This window comes from Argiope bruennichi, chromosome 5, assembly GCF_947563725.1.
Source record: "Argiope bruennichi chromosome 5, qqArgBrue1.1, whole genome shotgun sequence".
Classification (NCBI taxonomy): domain Eukaryota; kingdom Metazoa; phylum Arthropoda; class Arachnida; order Araneae; family Araneidae; genus Argiope; species Argiope bruennichi.
Window position 1 is genome coordinate 81,158,111 of NC_079155.1, and position 25,223 is coordinate 81,183,333.

The 25,223-nt window shown below is 27.7% G+C and overlaps 1 protein-coding gene across 3 annotated transcripts in view; it reads left to right on the forward strand.

Annotated features, from left to right (window-relative positions):
• The window catches only part of LOC129968728 (anoctamin-4-like), a 255,838-nt gene that overhangs the window by 21,266 nt on the left and 209,349 nt on the right, over positions 1-25,223 (forward strand). Inside the window, exon 1 of one of the 3 annotated variants that reach the window (XM_056082913.1) lies at positions 17,098-17,162. The exons of the other annotated variants lie outside the window; for them this stretch is intronic. Coding sequence (XP_055938888.1) covers positions 17,136-17,162 — 27 coding nt within the window. The 5' untranslated portion in view covers positions 17,098-17,135. Of the gene's footprint in view, positions 1-17,097; positions 17,163-25,223 lie in introns of those variants that run through there. 3 annotated transcript variants of the gene reach the window in all.

The following is a 25,223-nucleotide window of genomic DNA, read 5'->3' on the forward strand; positions in this document are numbered from 1 at the left end:
AAAAAATTCTCCGATTTATCAAAAAATTCGGTTTCCCTTTTTAATTTGAAAAATATTTAAATGACGTAAATAATATATTATTTTGTTTCAGGGAACAAATGAATTTCTAAAAAAATTGTTTAAGTCTAAATTTTATACAGTGTTTAAGTCCTATGAATATTATTAAAATGGTCTTGACATTCCAATTTTTAAATAAAAAAAAAACTTGAATCTCCTGCCACAATTGTTTCGATTAATTCCGAATTTCTCGTGGGATTATCCTTAAAAGATACTCTAGCATTTTCATCTTACCAGTAAATTATAATAACAATATAAAAATATATGATCACTGATGTTTAGATAATGTTACTTAATTAAAAATTATAGTTCTTAATGGTATCTCCTAATTTTGAGTTATTATAAAATTAGGAAAGGTTTTCTCTTTTCTATAACATTTTTGCAAAAGATTTTAAATGAAAAAAAAAAGAGTTATTCACTATCTCTCTCGTTACATTTATCTATTTTTAGAAAGTCATTATTATAATTGCAGAGAATATATAGCCAGAAACTTTGTTTGACTTTATTGGAATTATTGCATTTTGACATATCCATCTAGAAGAAATATTAATTTTTTCATAAAATTTAGGATCATGCATTCCTGATGATAAGATTTCAACGTCTATGCCAGAGAACTGTAAGCAAGAAATTCGATTCCATTCATAACTTACCATATACACTGCCCTGGACACGTTCTATTTGTCGCTTGGAATCGGAGGGTTTCAGGCTTGAGACCAATTCCTTAGAACAATCGTCATGTAAGCAGATCTGGTGCACGCTAAATCCATCGAACTAAACATCGTCTCTCTGGTGTAGTGTGGAAGTTTGGAGAAGGGTGTACAAGCTCAGGTGTTGTCCTCGTCAAATGATCGCGGTTCAAAATTACGAGGTCCAGCCCAACCTAGCCCTAGTGTTACTTTAGAAAACGGGGCGTTAATATAACTAAACCAAACAAAAAATATCCCTCATTTTGCTTGAAAACGAAATGTCGATTAATTAAAAAGGTATATTAAACGTATATTAAAAACTATTTATAAAAAATGAGTTTACTATTTATTTAATTTACAAATACATTAACGTAAAGTATTTTACAAATTAACTTTATTTTCGTATCTGTTGCGCTTTCCATTATACATTTTACTCTTTGCCACCGTGTACATATCAAATATAACAATAGAACAACATTTTAATTCATATATTCGGATTCCAGCGCACATAATTTCCCGGTTGTTGATTACAAACAAAAATTTTCATGAAATTCTCTTTACAGATTTCAAATATAGCTTTAATAGTTTTAAAATTGCTTCTTCAATAACATATCTCATAGAACTTTTGAGTTGTTTCGGAAAATATATTTTTTAAAGAATAATACATTTATTTGAAATCTTTTACTCTTTTTACCTCCAGGTACGTCGATTTTATTACACGTTTTGCTAAATTATAAACTAATTTCGGTAAAAAAAATTTAAAATCAAAATATTTTTTTATATATAAACATGAATAAATATTTTATGGTTAGGAGAAATATTTTCTTCTTAAAGTTAGAAATTTTGAAAATACTTTATATGAATAAATTTAATAATTGCTTTTTTTATCATAAATCTTTTTATTTTAGGATAATAAGCATAACAATCTGGACTGAAAAATAATAGATGGAATCTGAAAGGACTATTGTCTTGTTATAGTCACTATTTCTAATGCGAAAATAAATTTAAAAAAAGCAGATCATAAGCTTATTTTTACCTAATAGCATGAGTTGGAATGTTAGCGTGAGTTTTGAACAGTAACTGGCACAAAATAAAGCTCTCAATTTTTTTTAAAAATTGTGACAAAACAAAATGTCTTCTTGTCAAATCGTCATTTCAAATTGTTAAGCACGATAAAATTTAAATATAAAATGTGATAGATTGACAGATTTCCATGATAACTTTTTCAAAACTCAAAATTCTTTATTGTTAAAAAGGGTTTAACCAAAGAATAAATAATAATTTCAATAAAAATTTCATAATTATATTATTAGGATATAAATAATTAAATAATGTTACAAGCATTAATAAAATTAAAGTCATTTACAAAGTTGTAATTTTAACACCTTCAAAAGTTGGACAAATTTTATAATTGTCTCAAAATGCGATATTAAAAGAGCGTATTAATATTTATAGTATAACACAGAAGAATTATGGAAATCAAAAATACAAATCAGCAACACTGAGAGTTGGTGAAATTGGAAGGAAGTGATTAATTATCACCAAAATTGAAAGTATTATGGAAATCGGCACTTCATATGTAATTATTGTTCTTCGCATAAAACCCTTTCAAGACTAAAATCAAAATTTTCAAATTTACATCAAAAAAATTTTCAAAAAATTCTGAACTGAACTGGTTCAATTATTTTGCTCCACAAAAGAGCTTCGTGAAAATGAAGCTTTATTATTCAAATTTTATGTATGAAATTATCCAAGGAATTTTGTATCATAAACAACTACTATTAGCAGTAAACGTCAATCAGATTTTTCGAAAAATACATGGTTATATTCCAAATTTCTTGACGAAAAATTTTGAATAATTAACGAAAAAGTAGAAAAAGCAATATTTTGATATTAAAATTAAAGAAAAATAATGTGTACCTCTCATTTTCTGAAAGCCCTCAAATATTTTATTAATTGGCATGAAATCTTTCGCAATAAGGATACAAGAATATAAATGAATTCTTACTATTCTTATAGAAGTTTACATCAGTTAGTAGAAGTCTCTTATAAATTTTGTGTAAAATTAGAACGGAGAAGCACAGTAAAATGTCTTTTTCATGTAAGATCATGTACATGTACATGTAATCTTCATGTAAGATTACGCACGAAATAATTTATGCAAATGAACTTTACGAACTGAAAAATTCATGCCTGATATTTGTTTTAAAGAAAAATTTATGGAATTCAAACTCTATTCTTTAAGTTTTGTTATTTAAAAATGCCACAGAAATTATTGATGCGCAGAAATATAGCAGACAATTTTTTCTTAACTTTCGTTTACATTCATGTAACCATGTTGTAGTCAATAGACGAAACGCTGCATATCGATACGGTTGCGAAGCTCGTATAGATCAGTAAAAAGTTCAGAATGGTAATTCGTAAGAAAAAAAATAAAATAGCGTGCAAGTAAAGTAAGATAATTTGTTCAAAAATTGCAACATTTAAAACACGGAATGTGGAATTCTTTTCTTTTTAAACAGTCTCATTTCCAGTCTTGTTTTAAAGAATTCCATGATATTTTCTTAGAATAAGCGGCCTAGACAAAAGGATGTTAATGTTTCCTTAATATTCAAATAATTGTGGTGTAGTTAATAAACTGCTGATATAGTTGACCATATTTTGTTGTATAGCACTTATTTTTGTTCAAAACTCAAAGGCTTTTTTTTAAATTGTTGTTGAAGTGATCACTTTAATCCTTAATGGCATTTCGGCAGTAAAACAAAACAGGGAAAGAATAACAACTTTGCGAAGATGCGGATAAAAGTTCTTAAAATACTTTTGTTTTTCTCATTTGATTAATGTTGTAAATGGGCAGCGGATGTAGACATTAAAGAACTCTTTTTTTATTTCTAGTATTTTGTGAGTTTCTCATCATAATTTAGATAAATTTAAGTATGGACTTTTTACGTTGTATTATTTTATGTAAAACAAAATATATAGTTTATTACTGTGACATATAAATATGCATACTGTAAAGACATTTTTTCGTACTTTCCCATTTGTAATGATTAAAAAAAAGCTTCGGTGATGACTTAAAATAAAGTTTCCGAAAATAATGAGTTAAACTCTGAAAAATATATGAAATATTTTTGAAGAAATATTACATATATAAAACATAAATAGAAATTTAAGGAATTATGCCATTTATGAGAGTGAAGAAAATTTCCTTTCACATTTCGAAAATAATGGTAATTTAAGATAATGCAAAAAGATAATGGTAATCATGTGTTGGGTAATGCAACTCATTTTTATAAATGAGAAAAAAGAAAATTTGGAAAAAATTATTTAATTCAGATTGGCAACTTCAGTTGTGAACGAATGCGTTGAAATGCTTGGAATACTTTGTTGTTTGTCTGAACGAAATTTTATCAAAAAAATTGACTTTAATATCTTTTATAAGATAATTTTTTTGCCTTTAATTAGGTACATGATATTCCTATAAATGACATTGCAATATCTAACTTCAAATTACAAACCAAACAGTGATATTTTCTATTTTTTTGCCATCTATAAACGTAATGTCTTCTATAAACGTATTACTTTAAATAAATTTTAAATAAATCATCTGATATTCAAAATAATAGAAATTTCATCATTTTATAGAAAATAGCTAAAAAAAGTAAAAAAAAGAGAATAAATTCAATAATGTATCGTCTGTTTTTAACTCTTTTAATTCATTAATAACTTTATTCGATAACAATTTTTGTAATTATATAATTTTGAATTTTCGGGCAATGTAGCTGTAATTTATCCGAAGAAATGCACTCATCAGTTTTATAACACTTAATTTTATCATAATAATCACATTTAAAAAAATTTATTTCTAATATAAGAAAATTTAAAATGCAAAGTTAAGATTTTCGACTTGTGCAGAGTTATAAAAGCAAGCGAATACCTTTATATTCCAAATATCCTATTCAGAAGACTGTATAAGACTGATAACAATGGGATTTCATAAACCATTCATGATATTTGAAGCTCCTTTATTGGCATTGTGGCTGTAACAGCTGCGAAGTAATGACATAGAATAGATATTTCCTTTAAATTATTATTCTATATAAACATTGAAATACCTGAAAAAAATGAAAACAATTAAGATTTAATTAGTATTAAAATTACTCAAAAATAAAATATTTAAAATGGATGATGGTTTATATTGAACATTTACATAAATCAATGAGCCGTTTTCATTAAAACAAAAAAATTTCTATTAGGGTTCGAAAATTTCGTATATTAATTATAAAAGAGAACATTCTGTGAAATAATGAATATTATATGAATTATAAATGAATATTAAAAATAAAAATATTTTCATTCAATTACAAGCATGACGAAATATTATACTAAAATTTTAATTTTAATAAAAGGTTTTATTGAGCAAATTCTATGAAATGAACGGAAGCGAGAAATCTTTTTGGAGAAGTGGTAAAATAAAAACAAATTAATAACTATGAAAAATAACAGGTTTTTTTTTGCAAATTGTCATAACAATATTCATTTCACGATTCAAACTTAGTGAAAGATTTAAACGAGCACAATTAAACAGAATACCTATTTGACTGTGGTTAATTAAAAATCATAACATTTAAAATATTGACAATCTTTTACACTTAAATCTATTTATTTCAGGCGTTGATAAAATATCATGACTGTGCTAAAATCTCCATTTCTTGTTAATACATATACATAAATAGATAGGTATATGTAAAACATTTTTTTGGAAGAAATAGTTATGAATTCTTTAGCGATTTTTATGTTTCATAATTTTAAGGAAAGAGACACATTTTCATATACTAATCAAAGTTTTTTTTGTCCAAGCCTTGGGGAAGATCGGCATCGTACCGAATAGGAAGGCCCAAAGAAGAATAAAGTGAAAGAGAAAGTATTCAGAACTTATATAGTTTTAGAAATGATTATATCAGCATAACATTTCTGTTTCGAGGAAAAATAATAGTACGCGCAATTCAGGTTAAAATTATAGTGAAGTCGTTGTTCAAATGATTACGAAATTATTTTTAGAACGTTCCTAATTTGAAAATATTACACAATAAGTGCTCTTATAATTTGTATATATTTATATATATATATATAAATAAAAGAGAGAAAGTGATATTATTCACCTCAAAGCTATATTTAAAAAATATTAATTAGCATTTTAATTAATAAAATTATTCCAATTTTTTATTAACAAATCCAATTTTTTATGTTTTTTAACCGTAACATCTGATAATATTTCACAATATTTTAAAATTAAAAAAAAATGGCCTTTTTAAGGACATGAATAAGAATAAAATGAAACCTTCTTTGAACGTATTGGTCATTATAAACCATTCTATCAAACAATTTATATATTTCTTCTAACTATTCAAATATGTCCAATTTCTAATTGCAAGATTTCTTTTCTTTGAGAAATAGTTCGTTTACATTCCAAGTCGAACTTTTGCTGTAACTTTTAAACGTGTATGCAACTGAAATAACCTTCAGACAACTAAGACATTGCGGTTTCGCTTTTAAATTATTGACGTTCAATCACGCAATTAGAGATTTCAATCTTTAGTCCTCCTTTGTTCTCACACGTTTGAAGAAACGAATTATAAATATAAACTCCTCCTTTTAAACACAGTTTGCCCATGCTTGAAGTTAAAAGTTTAAGCGAGTGTTATTTTCTAATGCTTATATAACACCGAGCCAAATAATTCCATTTTGTATCGAATCAGTTTGGCAAGTGCACAGTAGTTTTACTTAAAACGTTGCATATGTTTGTGTCAAAAAATAGATACGAGGCCATCTTTTCGAGATCCAATAATAGAAAAATAACGGGACCATCGCTCAGAATAAAATCTTTAAAGCGTATACGATTCCTTTATGGTTAGGCAAATAGATCGCTCTTAGTAATGAAAAAATGCAATTCTAAATCTTTGTTCCATTTAATTTTTAAAAAAAATAAAAATATGGAAAGATTTAAAGAAAAGAATGGAAAGAAATTTTATAACCAAAAGTCCCGCTTTCAATACATTTAAATTATTTTTGTTTATTCTTAATAAACTTTTGCAAAAAAACGTTTTGACAAGTTTTTTACAAAACTTTTTTCAGAATATTAAAGATTGTAAGGATTTAATCTTAAGATTCCTTTATCTGGGAAATATTGAGGAAAAATGGGAAAAGATATAGACTTTAATTTCAATATCCGAAGCGATAACTGCCTTATACTTCGAAAATTTTGATTTTGCAACATAGATCTTCCTCTATTATGAATGATTCAATGTCCCCTTTTGCTCAAGGCACACAGAAATGGACAGAAGGATAGAAACCACTAAATAAGATAATCATAGCCTCGAGAGCAGTGATCATTACCATTGTCATTGAATAGCTAATTTCTCTCAACACTAGCCAATCCTTAATGTTGATTCAAAATTATTTGCTGACCCATAACTACCCAATTAGTTTTAGTTGTATATAACCCTTTTTAAAGCAACACTAGGGCTATATCGGGACGGACCTCGTACTTTTAAACTGCGGTCAGACGACGAGGATGACACCTGAGCTGGCACCCCTTTGTCCAAAATTCCACACCAAACCAGCTAGAGGACGGATTTAACGCCACACCAGCCTCGAGGGATTTAACATGCACCATACCCGTTTACACGATGGTTCTTTGGTGGAATCGGGTCTCGACCAGAACTACCCAAACCATCCTAATACGATGGAACTGGAGGATGTAATGAGATTGGCTGTATATTCTGTTGCAGAATTAAATTGATTTAAAAATATCAGCATTTCCATTTAGATAATCTAAAAATGCCCATCGTTTAATAATTTTCTAAAACTTTATTTGCGCAGTCTAAAAGTGCGAACTCAAAATGCAAGTTGTATTTGAAATCAATGTATTAAGTAGTTTTCTTCATGCATTTTGATATTGTTCCTATATAGGTTAAAAAGTTGATTTTATTTTTGCTAATTCCTTTATAACTAACTTCCTTATGCAAAAAATGTATTTGGTTGTTTGGATTTATTAGATATCTGTTTAGAAGTTATAAAATTATAACCATAAATGAGATGTTAAATTCCAAAGAATAAGTCTTCTATAGTAAAATTTCATTTAAAATTGATTTATTACAATTTCTTTTCAATACTCCAGATACTATTGTCAGTACTCTAAATGTTTATTCCATGTCAAATAATTAATTTTTGTATTATGGAGATTTATATATAAAATATTTAATATAGATAAAGCATTTTCATCATAAATATTTATAGTAATTAAGTAAAAAAATTGAAATATATCAGTGGGAGACGATCGAGTTTAAAAAGCATGCTATAACAATTTATATCCATAAATAGTTTTTATTTGTATGTAACAAATCGAGAAAAATCTTATATTTTTGAAATTTGCTCCACATTTCTTATTAATATATTCTGTCAGAGAAAGTAAATATTTCAAATCGATATGCAAGCGTAATACCATTTAAATATTTAAGCTTTGGGAAAATATAGTGTTGAAGGAGAGATCGTTATTAATTTTCATATTTGGGTAAAAATATCCCATTATAATTTTGTCTTTCTTTATAGCTTACTTTTACTATAATGAAAACATTCCATGTTTTTTCATCTCATTTTCATCGTATTATTCCTTGATATAGGAAAGAATATTTAACTAATAAATATCCTCAATAGAGAGTAAAAAATAATTCTGGTAACACAAATGATTTTAGTAAACTGGGGTAAATCAAATAATTAATGGAATGTTAGGTAAAATTTATTATATGAAACTTATGTTTTAAGTTCTTGCTTCAGAGATCAGTTTTAATATCCTTATTTTAAAAATAAAATTATTCATGAAAATGCTTTTCCTTCGATTATGTTTAAATTCGGTTTACCCATTGTATTCAAGGACACTTGAAAAATAAAAGTATATTTCAATTTAATACTAATTACAATATTCGATTCTAAATAAAATATATTAATTTAATTAAATTTTAGCTACAAATCTGTAAATGTTTAATTTGGTATTTACTTAAAAATTTATGAGAAAATTAAAAGCAATGATTGATTGCATACTTTGTTCCCTAAATATAAAAAAAATATAAAGTGTTCATAACATAAAGTAATAACAGTTATTATCGAAGTTATTACTACTGTTATTATCTTGATACCTGAAGACTGAGTTCCGCTCAGCAGTTTTTTTTTTATCATGTGAGAACATGATTTTGTTTTGGTTAGGGGGTTTTGAAGCTCGAAATCGCGCAGGCAATGAATAAAGCATAAATGGCAATTTCCATAATCATCTTTTAATCGCATATATTTTTTTACCTGCTTTTACCAGTATTGTATTATTATTATTATTATGTGTGCTTCTTTGAAAGCAGATGCGTTTTTAAAAGGTTGACCTGCTTTTACCAGTATTGCTTTATTATTACGTATGCTTCTTTGACAGCAGATGCGTTTTTAAAAGGTTGAGATAGAACTATGATACCATAGCTGTTATTTCATTTCAAAATCGGTCGAGCTCCAAACTTTGTTTGCCAGCTAAAAAAACTGAAAATGAAAGTTTTAAAATATATATATATATATATATATATATATATATATATATATATATATATATATAGAGAGAGAGAGAGAGAGAGAGAGAGAGAAGGATAGATATAGACGCCGATAGAAAAGTCTCGTGATTATTTCAAACCGATTTAAATTTGTTAATTACTTAAATTATGACAAATAATAACTTAAAATATAATACTATTTTTACATGATAACTTGAAATATATTTGCAATCGTATATTTCATTTTAATTTATTATTATTTTGTAAAATAATAAATACAATCCTATTCTATGGCTCGTTTAAAGCTATGAGCGAAATCTAATTCAATTGCAAACGCGGGATCGAACATGTGAAAAATGACGGTTTTGTCAAAATTATTATGCAAAATTCGATGAAACACATAAAACGCTATCCTGTTATTATTGTTTCAATTTATTTTATTTTATAAATATTGCAGTATAGTACTTACTTCCTTATAAATATACATCATAATAAACCCTTATATCGCAATTTATGAAAGACTTTCAATGCTTTGGATTATCTATGTGTTTTTTTAGGTTTCATACAATTAATGAGGATATTTATTTATTTATAAAAGGATACTTATTATTCAATAAGGAAAGAATTATTGATGAGAAAGTGGTCGATTCACCGAAGCATATTCATGGTTTGATGAAACAATAATGTCAACATCTAAAATGAATCATTGGCATCCTTTCGCATAATATGCAGCTGCCAAGACCATTATTGTTTTCTCGGATGCGGTCTCTCGTTGGCGAGCGCTCAAACACTCAAAGGAATGAATCCATGAAAATAAAAATAGAGCACAATTAAAATGCTTGCTATATATACAAACGAGAGATGTGATGCTTTAACTCCTGAATTGAATTTTAGCGTGCTTCTTGCTTTCTTTTGTTTCATTCTGATTGTCTGAGGAGGGTCAAGGACTTTTATAGTTTTTGATATCGTTAGTTTTCTAAGCTCGCACAGTATCTGCAAATTGCATCATACCGCATGATGAAAAAATCGTTCTATAGCGGTAATATTGACCTACCAAATTTGTCATGCGGTTAATTTTGGGTAGTAAATACTTACTAAAAAAGATTTCCAATTTTAAATTAGATTTTTAGTTAAAAATCAAACAAAATTTAATATCTTCTCTCAATAATTTCGAAGTATATTGTTACACAAAAATATTTTTACACCCTTCAAAAAATTGTTTTTTTTTAGTTATATCATTTTTTTAATGAATCGGTTTTCTTAATTATTTATCAAAAATATTTTTAAGCATACTTTAAAATAAATACTTTTCATTGTTTTAGCTACTGAGTTTACACTCATTTTCGAGTATTTGCTTATATTTACGTCCTCTACCATAGATTGGCAAAATATGCCAACTTGATGATTGGCAGATCTGTGTTGACGACCTTGGTATAATCTAAAGTCACCACGTAAATCCCCCATTTTGGCGTTGGCATTTGAAATTTGCAAAAGTAAACCTGATCGACACTCATTTTCGAGTACTTGCTTATCTTTACGTCCTCTACCATAGATTGGCAAAATATGCCAACTTGATGATTGGCAGATCTGTGTTGACGACCTTGGTATAATCTAAAGTCACCACGTAAATCCCCCATTTTGGCGTTGGCATTTGAAATTTGCAAAAGTAAACCTGATCGACACTCATTTTCGAGTATTTGCTTATCTTTACGCCCTCTACTATAGATTGGCAAAATATGCCAACTTGGCGATTGGCAGATCTGTGATGACGACCTTGGTGTAATCTAAAGCCGCCAAGAAAATCCACCATTTTGGCGTTGTCATTTGAAATTTGCCAAGTAAACCTGAGAATGTAACCATCTTGGCGTCTTCAGTAGTTATAATGGAGACAATATTGACAATCTTGGCATTATCTGAAAATCATTGAGTAAACTTGGACTATAAAAACAAACAAGCACCCATTTGCGCTTTTGGGACGATATCAATATATTTTTTAGTGTGTGCATCATGGTTGCTGTGTAATTAATGGCAAATTAAAAAATTGTATATAAAGAGAAACAAATCAATCTATCGTTACTATATAATTAAATATAGAAAGAAAAACATTGTTAGACCTATGATGTTTCGGATTGGAGATTCGAATCTTCTTTAATTGTTTTTGATGATTTATTAATTTTTTTTCACCACAAACACCAGAGAATTACATCATTAATAACTTTTTAGTGATGGAGGAAGTTTATTTTACAGTTAGTTTAAAAATGTTTCCGTTCTTATATTTTTTTTTTTGTACGGAATGATTAATGTCTTTATCACGTTTTGTCAAAAATTAGTTTAAATAAACAATTCAGATAACTCGTATTTGGTTTTTTTATGTGATAACACATAATTTTTTTTAATGGAAATTGCTTTAAATTGTCTGATCAGCGACGAAAAAAAAACTTCTTTGGAAGAATTCAACTTGGTAATAAAAAAATTCCTTGGAAGCTTGTAGTTCAATTAATTATACATACCTACGTCATTTTATTCTTGTCATTTAATATTTTCAATTTATTTTTCTACCTCAGCTTCCATTGCTGTCCTTTTCCAACGAGTTAGGAATTTTAAATAACCATAATTAAAAGATTTTATTTGTTTGTTAAATATATTTATTCATTTCTAAGTATTTTTTTAAATTTTGTATTCCAATATATTTTTTTCTTTTTTAATTATCTTCAGTTCTGTAATTGCGTTTCTTCTGATATTATTTTGTATTCATTCTCAGAATCTTGTGAATGGTTTAGGAATCATTGATTTAAATACGCTTTACTTTTTATCCTCAGTTTTATTAATTGTTATATTAATTTTATTAATCCAGTTTTATTAATTTTTGTATATTCTGGTCCTAGGAAGTGATAACTGGTCAATAATCAATCCTCTTATAATAGCTGCTTTAATTTCATATTTCAGTCCATTTTTAGCTTATGATCAAGTTCTATATATAATTTTAGGAAGCGATATATATTTCATTGATTTCACAGATAAAAAAAAATCAAATAAAAAGTTTGTGACAAATAATATTTATTATTAGTTAATAATTTTCTTTCTCACAAATATATACATTTAATTATTATGATAAATTATAAGGAAACTCCAAACTTCAAACAAATAAAATATTTGTAATTATTATTTTACAGAATTTATCTAGAGAAATATGACATAATCAACTAAATGAATAATTAATATTACAACATATAAATCAAACTCGATTTATTTAATATTATTTATTAACGACATTAATAATTAAATGTAAACATAATAATCAATTAAACGCATAATTAATATTGCAACATATAAATCAAACTCAATTTATTTATTAATGATTTTTACAATTAAACGTAAACGTATTATATAGTCCTAATAATTAAAAAAAATATCACATTTGTAATTTTTTACGTACTTATTTGGCAACCAGGCGTATCTAATCCATCTGCCTCTAAGTTTAGGAGTATTAGGAGGAGTTCAGAAGTATCAGGACTATTTTGCCCAAAATCGGTCTCTGATTATTTGTAGCAAATCTGAGAATACTAATATTTTCAACTCTTTCATATTACGTTTTGTGCTTAACTTTATGATATAGCGAAGTGAAAAAATATAGTTTGAACTTATTTCGTTGGCTGATTGGATACCAAAATTTGAAGCAAATCTATGATCTTGATATAAAACCGCATTGCAACTTACATTTATATTGCTTGTAGTTTTAATAATCGTATTCATATGAACGTCAACGCACCAACAAACAAATAACTATTTCATTTTAAAATTTCGCTTAACATTTATTGCAATTCTACAGTTTTACTGGTAAAAGGCATATTAACTCCCGATGATCTCACTCCTGGCCTTCTTCTATTATCGTGCTCACGGTGGGATGAAGTTCCCAAATTATTATATTCCGACTAATGCCGGAGTTAGGCATTTTGTGACCCTAGGCAAAGTACATTATGAGACCCTTCTTTTAATAAGTTTGGTCAAAAATTAATGGTGTAACTAATTTTTTATATTTTAACTTAATAACATTTTAATTATTTTTATTTCTGTAACTTAGTGGAAGCACTCATTTTTTTATTATTTATTATGACTCACAACTGCATGGCATTCATGTTTATTCGCAACATTATTTAAAAAAACGCTCTGTGTTTTTAAATACTATATAAAATATTTATAAATAAAGAAACTTTTAATTACAAAAGGGGAAAATTTAATAACAAAATAAAGGCTTAACAACAGACAGAAGATAGCCAGACATAATAGACAAAGTGTTAATAAAGTTATGACATTACTTGAAAATTCAATGTATTTGTAATAAATTTATTTATTTCGAAATAAGGCAAAGAAAAATCTTTTTAATCAGTCTGTCTCTGGGCTCCCTCTGCCTGGCACCCTATTTAGAAACCCACCACTGATTCCGACTTGTGAAACTTTGAAATGAGAGACTTCACTAAAATCTCGAAATTTCCAAAAACTTCTTATTATTTCCAATATTTGTTTTCCTCGAATACTTTGTATTCAGAGTTAAAAATACCTTCTCATAAGAAACCAATTATATTTTAGAAGCCCCTTATTAATTCTTAGAAATTTGAGATTCAAGTAGTAATACATTTAGTTTTCTAAATGTTATAAATATAGTATAACTTATTAAATTATACTATTTTAAATGTTAATTTTAAAAAAATCTGTTTTAAGCAGAATAATTTTTGAAAATTTAATATATATTTTACTGGGCCATACATTTTAACAAAACTATGCCAAACAGTAAATGCTATTGTCAATTTAAAATAATATTAGAAGTTTATAGTTATATAAAATAATCGATTGTTTTATCACAATCATACTAAGCAACGGATGGGAACTGCAATTTATGGGTAACATTGTTTTTTTTTATTGCTACTATTGAGACGTTTCTTTTTTTGTTGGCTACCCTTTTGTCGAAAACTAAATGTAAAATATACAATAATAAGAAAAAGATTTATATATTCATAAAAAAATTGTAACTTAATTTTTATTTTATCAAACTTTGATTTTTGAATCTAGATCTGAATATTTTTAGTAAAATGTTTATGAATATAAATAAAGTTTTTTTTTGTCGTCAGTAACGATATTGTAGATAGATTAAAGACTTTTTTAGATAATGAATTATTTTAAATTTTTAATTTGAATAAATTATAATTAATGAAGTTTTTTTAATGATCCCACCTTTTGAAAAGAATGTAATTAGATAGTTCCATTGTGTAGATAGGAAATAATTGCTTAAACTAAATCGCTATAACTTTTCAGCTTTTATTTATTTTCATTGGTAAATCATACAATGCAATGTTTTTCTTTTAAATACAAATAAAAGAATAAATCCTTTTCAGAAGAAAATTTTTTCTCATTTTGAAATTTATAAAATTTACGCTAGAAAAGCTTATAATGTTGTTTATGCTTACTAATCACTATCTCTCAAATATTTTGAAAGAAAAATATTTGAAGTTGTTTTCTGTTGTCGTAATTCCACATCTGCTCGACGAAATATTGTTCAATTTTCAAACAAAGTACGTCATTAAATTGTTTATTTCAGTTTAACAAGATTATGTTTGTTTCAGTTTTGATTTAAGGCTGACAATCTTAGGGGTATTCATTAGTATTTTGCTGAACAAAGGCGCTTGTTTACATTATATAGGAAATTCACAGAAGTAGCTCATTTTAAGGAGAAAATAAACCTTTTAATCGTATTACGTGCTCGCTTGTAAATTTTATCCTATTGTCCTTTTGAGTATTTCAACATGCATTATTCATTTTAACTGTACATTATTCATTTTAATGATAATTATATTTGATATTCTCACATTGGGATAATCTAAACATGTATTGCTTATTATACATTTCAATTAGTTTATTAGTTATTTTTTTCGATATATAGTTTTATCTATCAGATTTTACAGTTAACTGTTTATTTGATTCCATGAATTAATTTGAAACTATTTCTTTTGGAAAATTTTTAGGAATTTTATTCGACTTTCTCAAAACAATTAATAAATAAAAAATATCAATAATTATTAATTTATTTTCAATTTTTAATAATTTTATTCGATATTAATATCTTTAGAATTAATAATTTTTCAAATTATTTAAATAAAATATTTTTTCTCGACATAATTATTAATATCAATAGAATTAATAAAGCAGACAATAGCGTAATATATGAAAAATTTCCATTTTTTTATGGAAGTATCGCAATTGTTAAAAATCAAAATGGTTATTCATTTATAGAATATTTATATTTATTTATATATCATTTATATTATATTAATTTTATTTATTAACTTTTATTTCCCCTTTTTAATGCATTTTTTATATTTTTCATTTTAAGAAGAATAGGTCAGGATTATAAAACATTGTTAAGATTTTTAACAGCGAATTGCCACTGATGCCATAAGAAATTTTCCAGATTTAAAAATATAGCCTGGCATTACCAGCCAACTTCCACGTCTTTCTTATAAATAAAAATAATTAGTTTTAGAACTAGACTTTTACTACTTTTCATTATATACTGTCTGTAATTAAATATCTAACCAAACAATAAAGGTTTGAATTTCATCGAAACAACTATGTTGAAAAATTATGCAAAAAATTCTTACAATTCAGAAAAAATATTAGAAAGCAACTACATAGTACCATCAAAAAGAATTTTTAAATTGTTTAAAAATATGTTTTGAGTAAAGATCGTTTCGAAAGTTATCGTTTAGAAAAGCTAAATTCTAGATTAATTTGTAATTAATTAAAGTTTTAAATGAAATTTAAAACAGATCGTTTTGAAGTGGTGCACTTTTCCATCCTCCAAAGTATGCATGCGCCAAATTTAATAGCTATAAGTTTATCAGTCTGTCTTGTAGAGTGTTAACACACACACACACACACACACACACACACACACACACACACACACACACACACACACACACACACACACACACACACACACACACACACACACACACACACACACACACACACACACACACACACACACACACACACACACACACACACACACACACACACACACACACACACACACACACACCTCAAAATATATCTGTCTGTGATCTTTAGAGCAGCAACATATACATAAGCACGCACACAGAGAGAGATGCATCTTCTCCTTCATTATTAATAATGTTTGAATGTTCTGTTTCTTTGTTATTAATAATGTTTCTTTCAAAGCCTCATTCAGAAAACTTTTATTTTCTTATCCTGAAATGAAATTTTATGGTTCTTATGTTATGATAAGAAAGAGCCAGTTTATATTTTTAATAAAAGAAAAACATCCACATTGATGTGAGGACTGCAGTTAAAATAGCGGGTTTGTCAACTTGTCAAAATGAAATAACAGGGCCATAAATCATTCTTCCACTTCTTTAGTTCCAAGAAAAAATGCGATGGGCTAAATTAGGAAAGAAATATATACCACAGCATTTAAATCCTTCTATTTTGATGCTTTGCTTTCTAGCTAGTATTATAGCTTTAAATCTTTTTCTTTTTCTGACCTAAAAAAACTAAGTGAAGTGAACTATTCCAAAACATTTGGAAGGACCTTTTCTGCTCTTCTCATTACTTTAATGACTTCATTTTTGAAAGGCAGGAAAGTGCTGACAAGTATTCGTATTTTCTTTATGCTTTTAATAATCAATAGTACGCACACTTTTAAATGGCTTCCGTTGCTTCTTCAAGTTGTTAATGGCATTTAATACACACGAAATTAATGGGAAAGTGCTTGTGACTTCCGGCCATAATGGCATCACGCAAATTTAACTATAAGGTACTATAATTAAGTTTTATATATTTTTTCTTTCATTATATTTTTCCCTTTCATCAGTTTTCCTAGTGTATGACCCACTTTTTCTTTTCTTACCTTGATACTATTAAGATTAAAGTATCGACACTGCAAAATTTAAAAAAAAAAATGTTTAAATATTTGATGATGGAGTTAAGAAATTAAGTGTTTTTATCTAGCAAATATCTGGCATTTAAAAAAATGCCACGCATTTTTATGTATGTGTTTTTATATGAATTTTATAGCTGATTGCATTATTAGTTTAACATTTACTTCAAAATTTTGTTATAAATAAACAGAAATCACTTTAAATTGCCTCTTGAATTATTTTTTAAAAACAGACACAAGTTACAAAATAAGTCCATGTTAATTTTTAGATCATTTTATTTCGTTAAAAATAATTAGAGAAGTTTGGCAAAAGTTCTTAAGATCTCGCTTTGTTTACTGAGATTCTCTATCTCGACAACTGCTTCGCATCTGCCTTTTCCTTTACCGATATCTCTCTTTATACGGAATATCACGTCCGAACGTAATGTGAGGTCCGAATAACCTCACGGACTACACGACAGGTCTGTCTATTTCATTAATGATGCCATTCGGGAAGCATCGTAGGAAGTCGAAAGAGGTGTCTGGACTTATCTCCTCATCCCCTTCAGACGGAGTCATGTGGATGTTCCACAGCATCACTGCATGGGAGACCCCCCTTATGCTTTTCGGAGGAAAATAATCGATCCGGCTGCTGTGCCTCGCAAAAAGATTCTGGCCGACCTCCAGATGACTGAGATGCATACTCTCTTTCCCTCCCTCTGGGATGTTGAAAAGTGCAAGGAGTTGACGAAGAAAAAAAAAAGGGTAGATGAGGAATCCGAAGAATTTCGATGAAGAAATAGGGACGATATTCGAGAAGTTTCTTTACACTTCCAGAAAGTAAAAATAAAACAACTAAGATAAATGCCTCCCTTAGATACATTTACAAAAACTTTTTTAGATCTATTTTTTTTTTATAAAAAATCAAAAATAACTACTTCTCTATCAGTCCTCTAGGAAGTCACAAAATATATATTCATTAAGCGAATTAGTCAACCAAACTATGCAGCATAGTTGGAACAGTGTTTACTATACAGGGTGATAATTATATGACCTTGAGTGGAATCGATACAATTCTCGTACCGCTTTGGAGTTCAGACGATCTAGCAGACTGTGAGTTATTTGTACTTATTTCACGCGTACACATAATTGTATCGCAGAATTCAAATAATTATTATTTAAATTGTTAGTTTTGTCTATAATTATTCTTAGCATGAAACATACAGTGAATTTGAATTAAAATATCTATATTAATAAAAAGCTAATCCAAATGTCACAGTAATCGCTCTTATTAGTCGCCTTTAGGGACCAGTCGGTACACCGGCGATATTGGCTTCACTTAATTCTTGTTAAATCCTTCAAATATAACTTCATGTCTATGATTTCCCCATATTGACAGGCATTGAAACTGTGTTATTTTAATTGTTCTATATGTGCTTTTTTCATGGAGTACAAGAACTTTACTAATGGATTTACTACCATTAAATAAAAATGTAAACATCTAATTAGTCTATCTAAATTTATAATTAATTCTAATCTTAATCTATCCAAATTTACAAAATAAATATGTGATTAAACTAGTCACCCCAGGCAATCAGCTGATTCGCAAGAAATCTCAGATGTATCTTTTTTTATAACTTTATGCTTATGTTTTCGTAAATAAAGCTACGCTATTAAATTGTCTTAGTTAAACCTTGTTTATATACAGAGCTATTAAAAACGTAAATGTCCGGTTAATCTATCATCTAAATTTTGCGATATTATAACTTCAGTTTTTTTTTTAATTTGTCTTTCAATTACACATATACTAAGCAGAATTCTTCTTTTATTGATAAAAATCAGAAAAAAAAGAAGTTATTTTTAAAAACTCAGAAAAAGGTCGCACAGTTATTAAATTGCTTTTATTGAAATTTTTTTTAAATTTTGAAGAAATGTTAATTATTTTTGATGAAATGATTTTTTTAGAAGTTATCACGGAAAAGCGCCAGAATTCAACTTAATTTTTAATTAATTAAAATTTTAAGAAATTCCTTCAGTTGTGCGAATTTCTACCCGCCGAGGTATAAAAAGATCAAACGGTCTGACTTTCAGAACACCAACACACCCACCTACACTCATAAACGAGTGGACACACACCCACATCTATCTTTATTAATAATTATACATTGTTGAAAGGTAATAGTCATATATAAACAAATGGCTATATGAAAATTTCAGATTGCTTCATTGTATGTTTCTCCATTCAACCCTTCACTAATTATTAGAGCTGCAAGATATTCGAATATGCTTTTGCTACAATGTTATTTAAGAAAGCTCGCCATGTCACTTAAAACTTCATAAATACAGAGGAATAGGGATTTAAAAGAAATTGTATGTCAAATAGGAAGCATAATCGAGATCTAAATTAGACTTAATTTTCTTCAGGAGGTAATCTACTTATGTCTTATCTAGGAAAACTAATGGACATATCTGCCTAAATCTGAAAAAATGGTTTTGCATTATCTTAAAATATTAAAAAATACCTTTTTAATTATATCAATTTCATTTTGTACATTTTTTTCTTTTTAATTAATTTTTGAACCAAACTATGTTCAAAAATTAATAACCTCGTACCAAACTGTAACCTTGTACCACAATTATTTAAGATCAAAATACTTTACCTTAAATGATTTCAATTTAAAGTAATTTATATCTTTGAATTGAAAATATTTTTACTTACAATGTCAAATTCTGTAAAGCATTTTACTCTGAAACAACTTTTAGATTGTACCCATATCTGAAAAAAATAAATGTTATAAGAAATTTTTTTTATAGTCAATGCAGGACTTGAACTATAAGCTCCAATAGCTAAATAACAAAACTTTTAACATTATAACTTGGTTAGTACGGAAGCAAGAACTTATAATATGATCGAAAATAAGGAAATTTAGAATATATTATACAAAAATTGATGCATCTCAGTTAGAAAGAAGTTAATTTTTAAAAAATGGCATTACCAGTTCTGTTTTTAAGGTTTTGTTTTTAAAAATATTCCTGTTTGATACAGCAATAAAATATTTTGTGCCTGGCGTGTTGTTATTGAGCCATTATTGATGTAATTTTGTAAATAAGTGCTATTATGAAAGTTCAAAACATGATTTCATTGAAATTTCCTTGAAATGGTTAGAACTTTTGTTGTTATGGTGACTAGAAATTGTAGACGTAGAAGCCAATTTAAAATTTTCCACTTTCCGCAAATAAATATTGATTTTATTTTATAATACAAATTTCAGAATTTCTAAAAAACGGGTAATTCTGAAGGACATGTTCATAACTTAATATATATTACAGATTTAATGATGAATATATTATGACTTTTAAATAACCCAAACAATTTCATATTCTGTTAATGCATTTGTAAGGATATATAATTTAGTTTTACATTCAGCTATTGACTACAATTCCGTTAGTTACTAAAATTAAAATAATTTTTATTGATCTGTCAAAATTTACTTCCTATAATTTTCCTTCATGAAATTCTGAAAATCACTTAATGAGTATTATTTCCAAATGTACTCATTATTTTATTCGATTCCAATTTAGTCAAACTAATTTATAAAATCTGCTTGATTAAACTGTAATTTAAAATGGAGAAATCTTTATTGTTCTCCGTAGAATTTTAAAGCCAGTTTCGAAAAAGCGATTTGAAAAAGGTATCAAATAAGCATTTATGAATAAAAACCATTAAGAAGTTTTTTTTAACAGCGTTGAATTTAGTTACATTTTAAAATCATGCTACTGTTTATATAAATTGATAATTATATAAATTAGAATTATTGCTATTACATTATTTTAAATATTTTCTTTTATCTAAATAATTAAAAATTCAAAAAAAAATTATATGTGAAAACATAAAATTGCCGAGATTATTTCTTAAAATGCTATTTTTACTATGATTTCCAATTGAGTTGCAAAAATTATTTTTATTCCAATATTTTTAACAATTATAAAATATTTTACAACATAAATAATTATTTGTTTCCGTAATTAATTAAATTTTACTCTAAGATGTAGAGATTTTTTGATATAGTATTTCAAACATTCAAAATGTAAATTAAGCATAAAAACAGTTAAGAATTTATTTTTCTAAATTAATAAATAACTGTTTAACAGTACATCAATGCAATTTAATAAAACTGCTTTTATTTTTAATACTGTAATAAAATTGCCGCAACAAACACATGTTTCAAAATTCTGATTTTATAATTAGAAAAGTATTCGAAAATAGCTGGTAGCAGTTATTTGCCAGTTTTGTTTATGACTAATTTTGTGACCAATTTTTTTCCAGACTATGATACATCTTGCAGTCATCAGTTCATTTAGTTAATTTAAAGCACTTTTTTAGGAGGTTGGTTCGTTGACAGCTTTTTATCTAACATGACTTGTTTCGTATTTACAAATATATTTATATTTGAAATCTTATTATTGATTTTCCACTCAAATCTTCATGTACTAAAAAAAATATAGCTATGTGTTGTCGATGAAAATACAATGCTTCATTATATTCAGCAATCTTGTAGTTTATCACTTTATTTTAATTATGCAGTAATATCATACCAATGACGACCTCTGGTAGGTGATTTGGAGAAAAAATTGAATGCAAAGTTAATGTTATTTATAGTAATAAATATTTTAAGAGCTAAAATAACGAAAATAAAAAGTTTTTAATAATGCTGAAAGGTAGATGGTATTTATTTATAAAAATATTGTGCCTTCCTTTAAAAAAAAGGAAATCGTTTAAGATAAATTTTAAAAACAGCGCAAATAAAAAAAATAGTTTTCAATATTATAAGAAAGAAAATTTTTAAACATTCATTAATTATTAAAAATTAAAATATACGCCTCACATCTTTCCTGTTTTATTTTATAGTTCATCTTTTTTACCTTTTATACTCTACTTAAACATACCTGAAAAAACTTTTATATTTTTATTACTTTTGTTCATGAAATTTATTGTGGGCTTCTCTGCACGTTTTACTCATGAAATAAAGTAGTATTATCCTGTTAAAGGCAGATGACTTGATATCAGCAATCTTTTTGTCCTTGAACATTTTGGTGGGAAGAGGTTCTTAGAAAAATGATGCTTAGAATTCAAGACACAAAACCTCTTCTCTTCCCTATGTTTAATGAATTTGGCAAATCATATAAATATTTATCTGTGAGGACCAATATTATTTATTTTTTAAAAAATATTTAGAGAGAGGAGATAGCATGCGTTATTCATGACACAAAGCATTGCCTGTGTTTGAAGTAAACAACCCAAATAAAACTGAAATGGACCAATCACTCATTTCTCTTCCAGTTGTAAGGATTTCCTTTTAGATTTATTGAGTGAGGAGGAGGGGAAAAAAAGATGCGTTTTAAGTCTTCAAAGACCTTTTTCAGCTGCTTTTCTCCCCGAGGTGGACCATGACAAAAGAATGACGTCAAGCTGCACAGATTCGAGCAGCAACACTTTTCTTGATGCGTGTCTTCTCCGTGGCTTTTTTTTTTTTTTTTTGTGAGCGTCGACAGATTCGTTTTACTTTCCCTAAATGCTGCGATAGTTCTTTTTTCTTTTCTTTCCTTTTGATGTTTCTATAAGATTGTTTACCCGGTGCATTTTACGATCCGTTAAGCGATTATCACGGCTTTTTACAAGATCGCTTTTTCTAAGAAAGAATTTCCAAAATCTTGTTTGCCATGTTTTCAGCTTACTGGCAGAAAATTAAATGCAAGTTTTCAAATATAGCAGTTGGACTGTAGTTCCAAAAGAAATTGTATCGAGTGGGAGGATTGGATAAGGGAGGGGATTGAATCCTCAAGAAATCTTGGAGGATTTCTTTTTCCCACTTCAAAAAGTTTGTTGGCGGCGAAGGGAGGGTTGGGTTCCTTTTCATTTTCGCAGTTATGGCTTTCAGTCGCCGAAGATATATCCCTAAAAAAATGTGTGAATAAAAACGTGTGAAAAAATGTGAGAATAAATCCAGATTTATATTTTTATATAGAAATATAAACAATTAATAGAGTGAGACTTTCGTTTAGTATCTGAGAAATTTTTTTCTCATATACATAGTATAGAGACAGTACAATAATCGTCAAAAAATTTGAACTCGAGATTTTGACGAATCTCCACATTTTAGATTTCCCTGAGTTCGAAAAACACATTTTCTAAAAATGTCCGTCCGTCTATCTGTCTGTGATAAAGATAACTAAAAAACGCTTTAAGCTAGACGGTTGAAATTCGGTATACGGGTTCTACACCAAATATGCTGATTGCTGCCAAATTTTGAGTAAAATCTAATCAAAGGAAGTCCGTATGTCCGACTCTTAGAATATAAATTAATACGATATTACAAAATTAAGAGAGCTAGATAAAATTTTGTACATATATTTAGCATCTACATTGCAGACACTTATCAAATCTTGAACTCAATGAGAGGATTGACTCTCTATCGGTCTGCAGATTCAGAAGCATGTAAACCCGATAACACAAAAATGCAATAACTTAAATATATCAAATGTGGTATGGGATTTTGTGACTACAAGTGCAGCTTTGTGTGAAATTTTTGTTTCAATTAGTTGAGTAAAATATGTCTAAAACACAAATTCGATTTTCGGATACTATTAATGCGGGACAGGAATTAATCGCTAAATAACTCACTAAGGATGACAAGATATATTAAGTAAAAATGCTATATTCATGCCAAGATTTAATATTTCCTAACTATTGTACGTCAGTGTCGTGTAAAGAGATCTCTGGCATGTCAAATTCATTACAGAATATGTGAGAAAGTTTAGGGGCGACCACTCGATCTAGTTTTTTTACATTTTCTAAGGAACTCAATTTTCAGATATCCAGCTGTGATATTAAATTTGAAATTCAGATTGAATTTGAGATTATTTTTATACAAATAATGGTGAAATTTGCTGTAACGACCAATGACTAATGAAAACGCACCACCCTGGATAATGTTTATATTATGCACGAAGCTAACCCTATTTTCTCAAAGAGGGATACAACAGTAAAATTGATAATGTTATCAAAAATATCAAAACTACTTTCTTTTCAATAATATTATTTTCTTGACTCTTATTTATAATATGTTTATGAAAAAGGAAAATATTGCTCCTTTATTACCCAATGTCTTGTATAAATGAAATTCATACAGTATCTCAAATTATCAGCTTGATGGTTAAATTTTCTATCTCTTATTTAAAACGGTACAAGTATTTTTTTTACACACTTTTATTTTTAATCTTCTTAATGCAAATAAATGACAGAAAAATAGAAAAAAAAGATACAGTTTTCAATAATGAAAATTTCTTGAAACTTTTTGAACCTTGTAAGTCAACCATCTAACTCTCCGACCCGCCACGAAGGCACATGGATTTAAACCATAAAACTGAATGACCGGGCCACCGCAACAGCAACATTGGCGGGAACTGTGGTTGTGTCCTAAGGGCCGTCACCGGCCACGGTACGACCCTCCCCGAAGGAAGTACGTTCCGTCATCGATGGGAGGAGTCAGATCCCCCACCTATTAGTGTACCCTCCAGGGTGGTGAGATCCAACCATCATTCCAGAAGCATCTCATCCTCATTTCGAAGTGCCCCCGGGAGTTATTTTTGAACCTTATAAAGATAACTTGAACGTAGCATCCAAATATTGAGTTCCGATAACAGCAATTTAATGGATTAGTGGGGCTCTTATTCGCTTACTTTTTTCAATTTCCCATTTTTCGATTTCTAATACCGGTAAAGCTGCATTAATAAACAGTAAAAAATCTTGATTGAATACTTAAAATATATACCTGAACAGCTTGTGAACCTTTTTATATGAATAAATTAAAATAATTACTTTCATGTCTCTAGCTATTAATTAAAGAAATGATATGCTAGATTAACATATTTTCCGCTAACATTAACTGAATGAAGCCA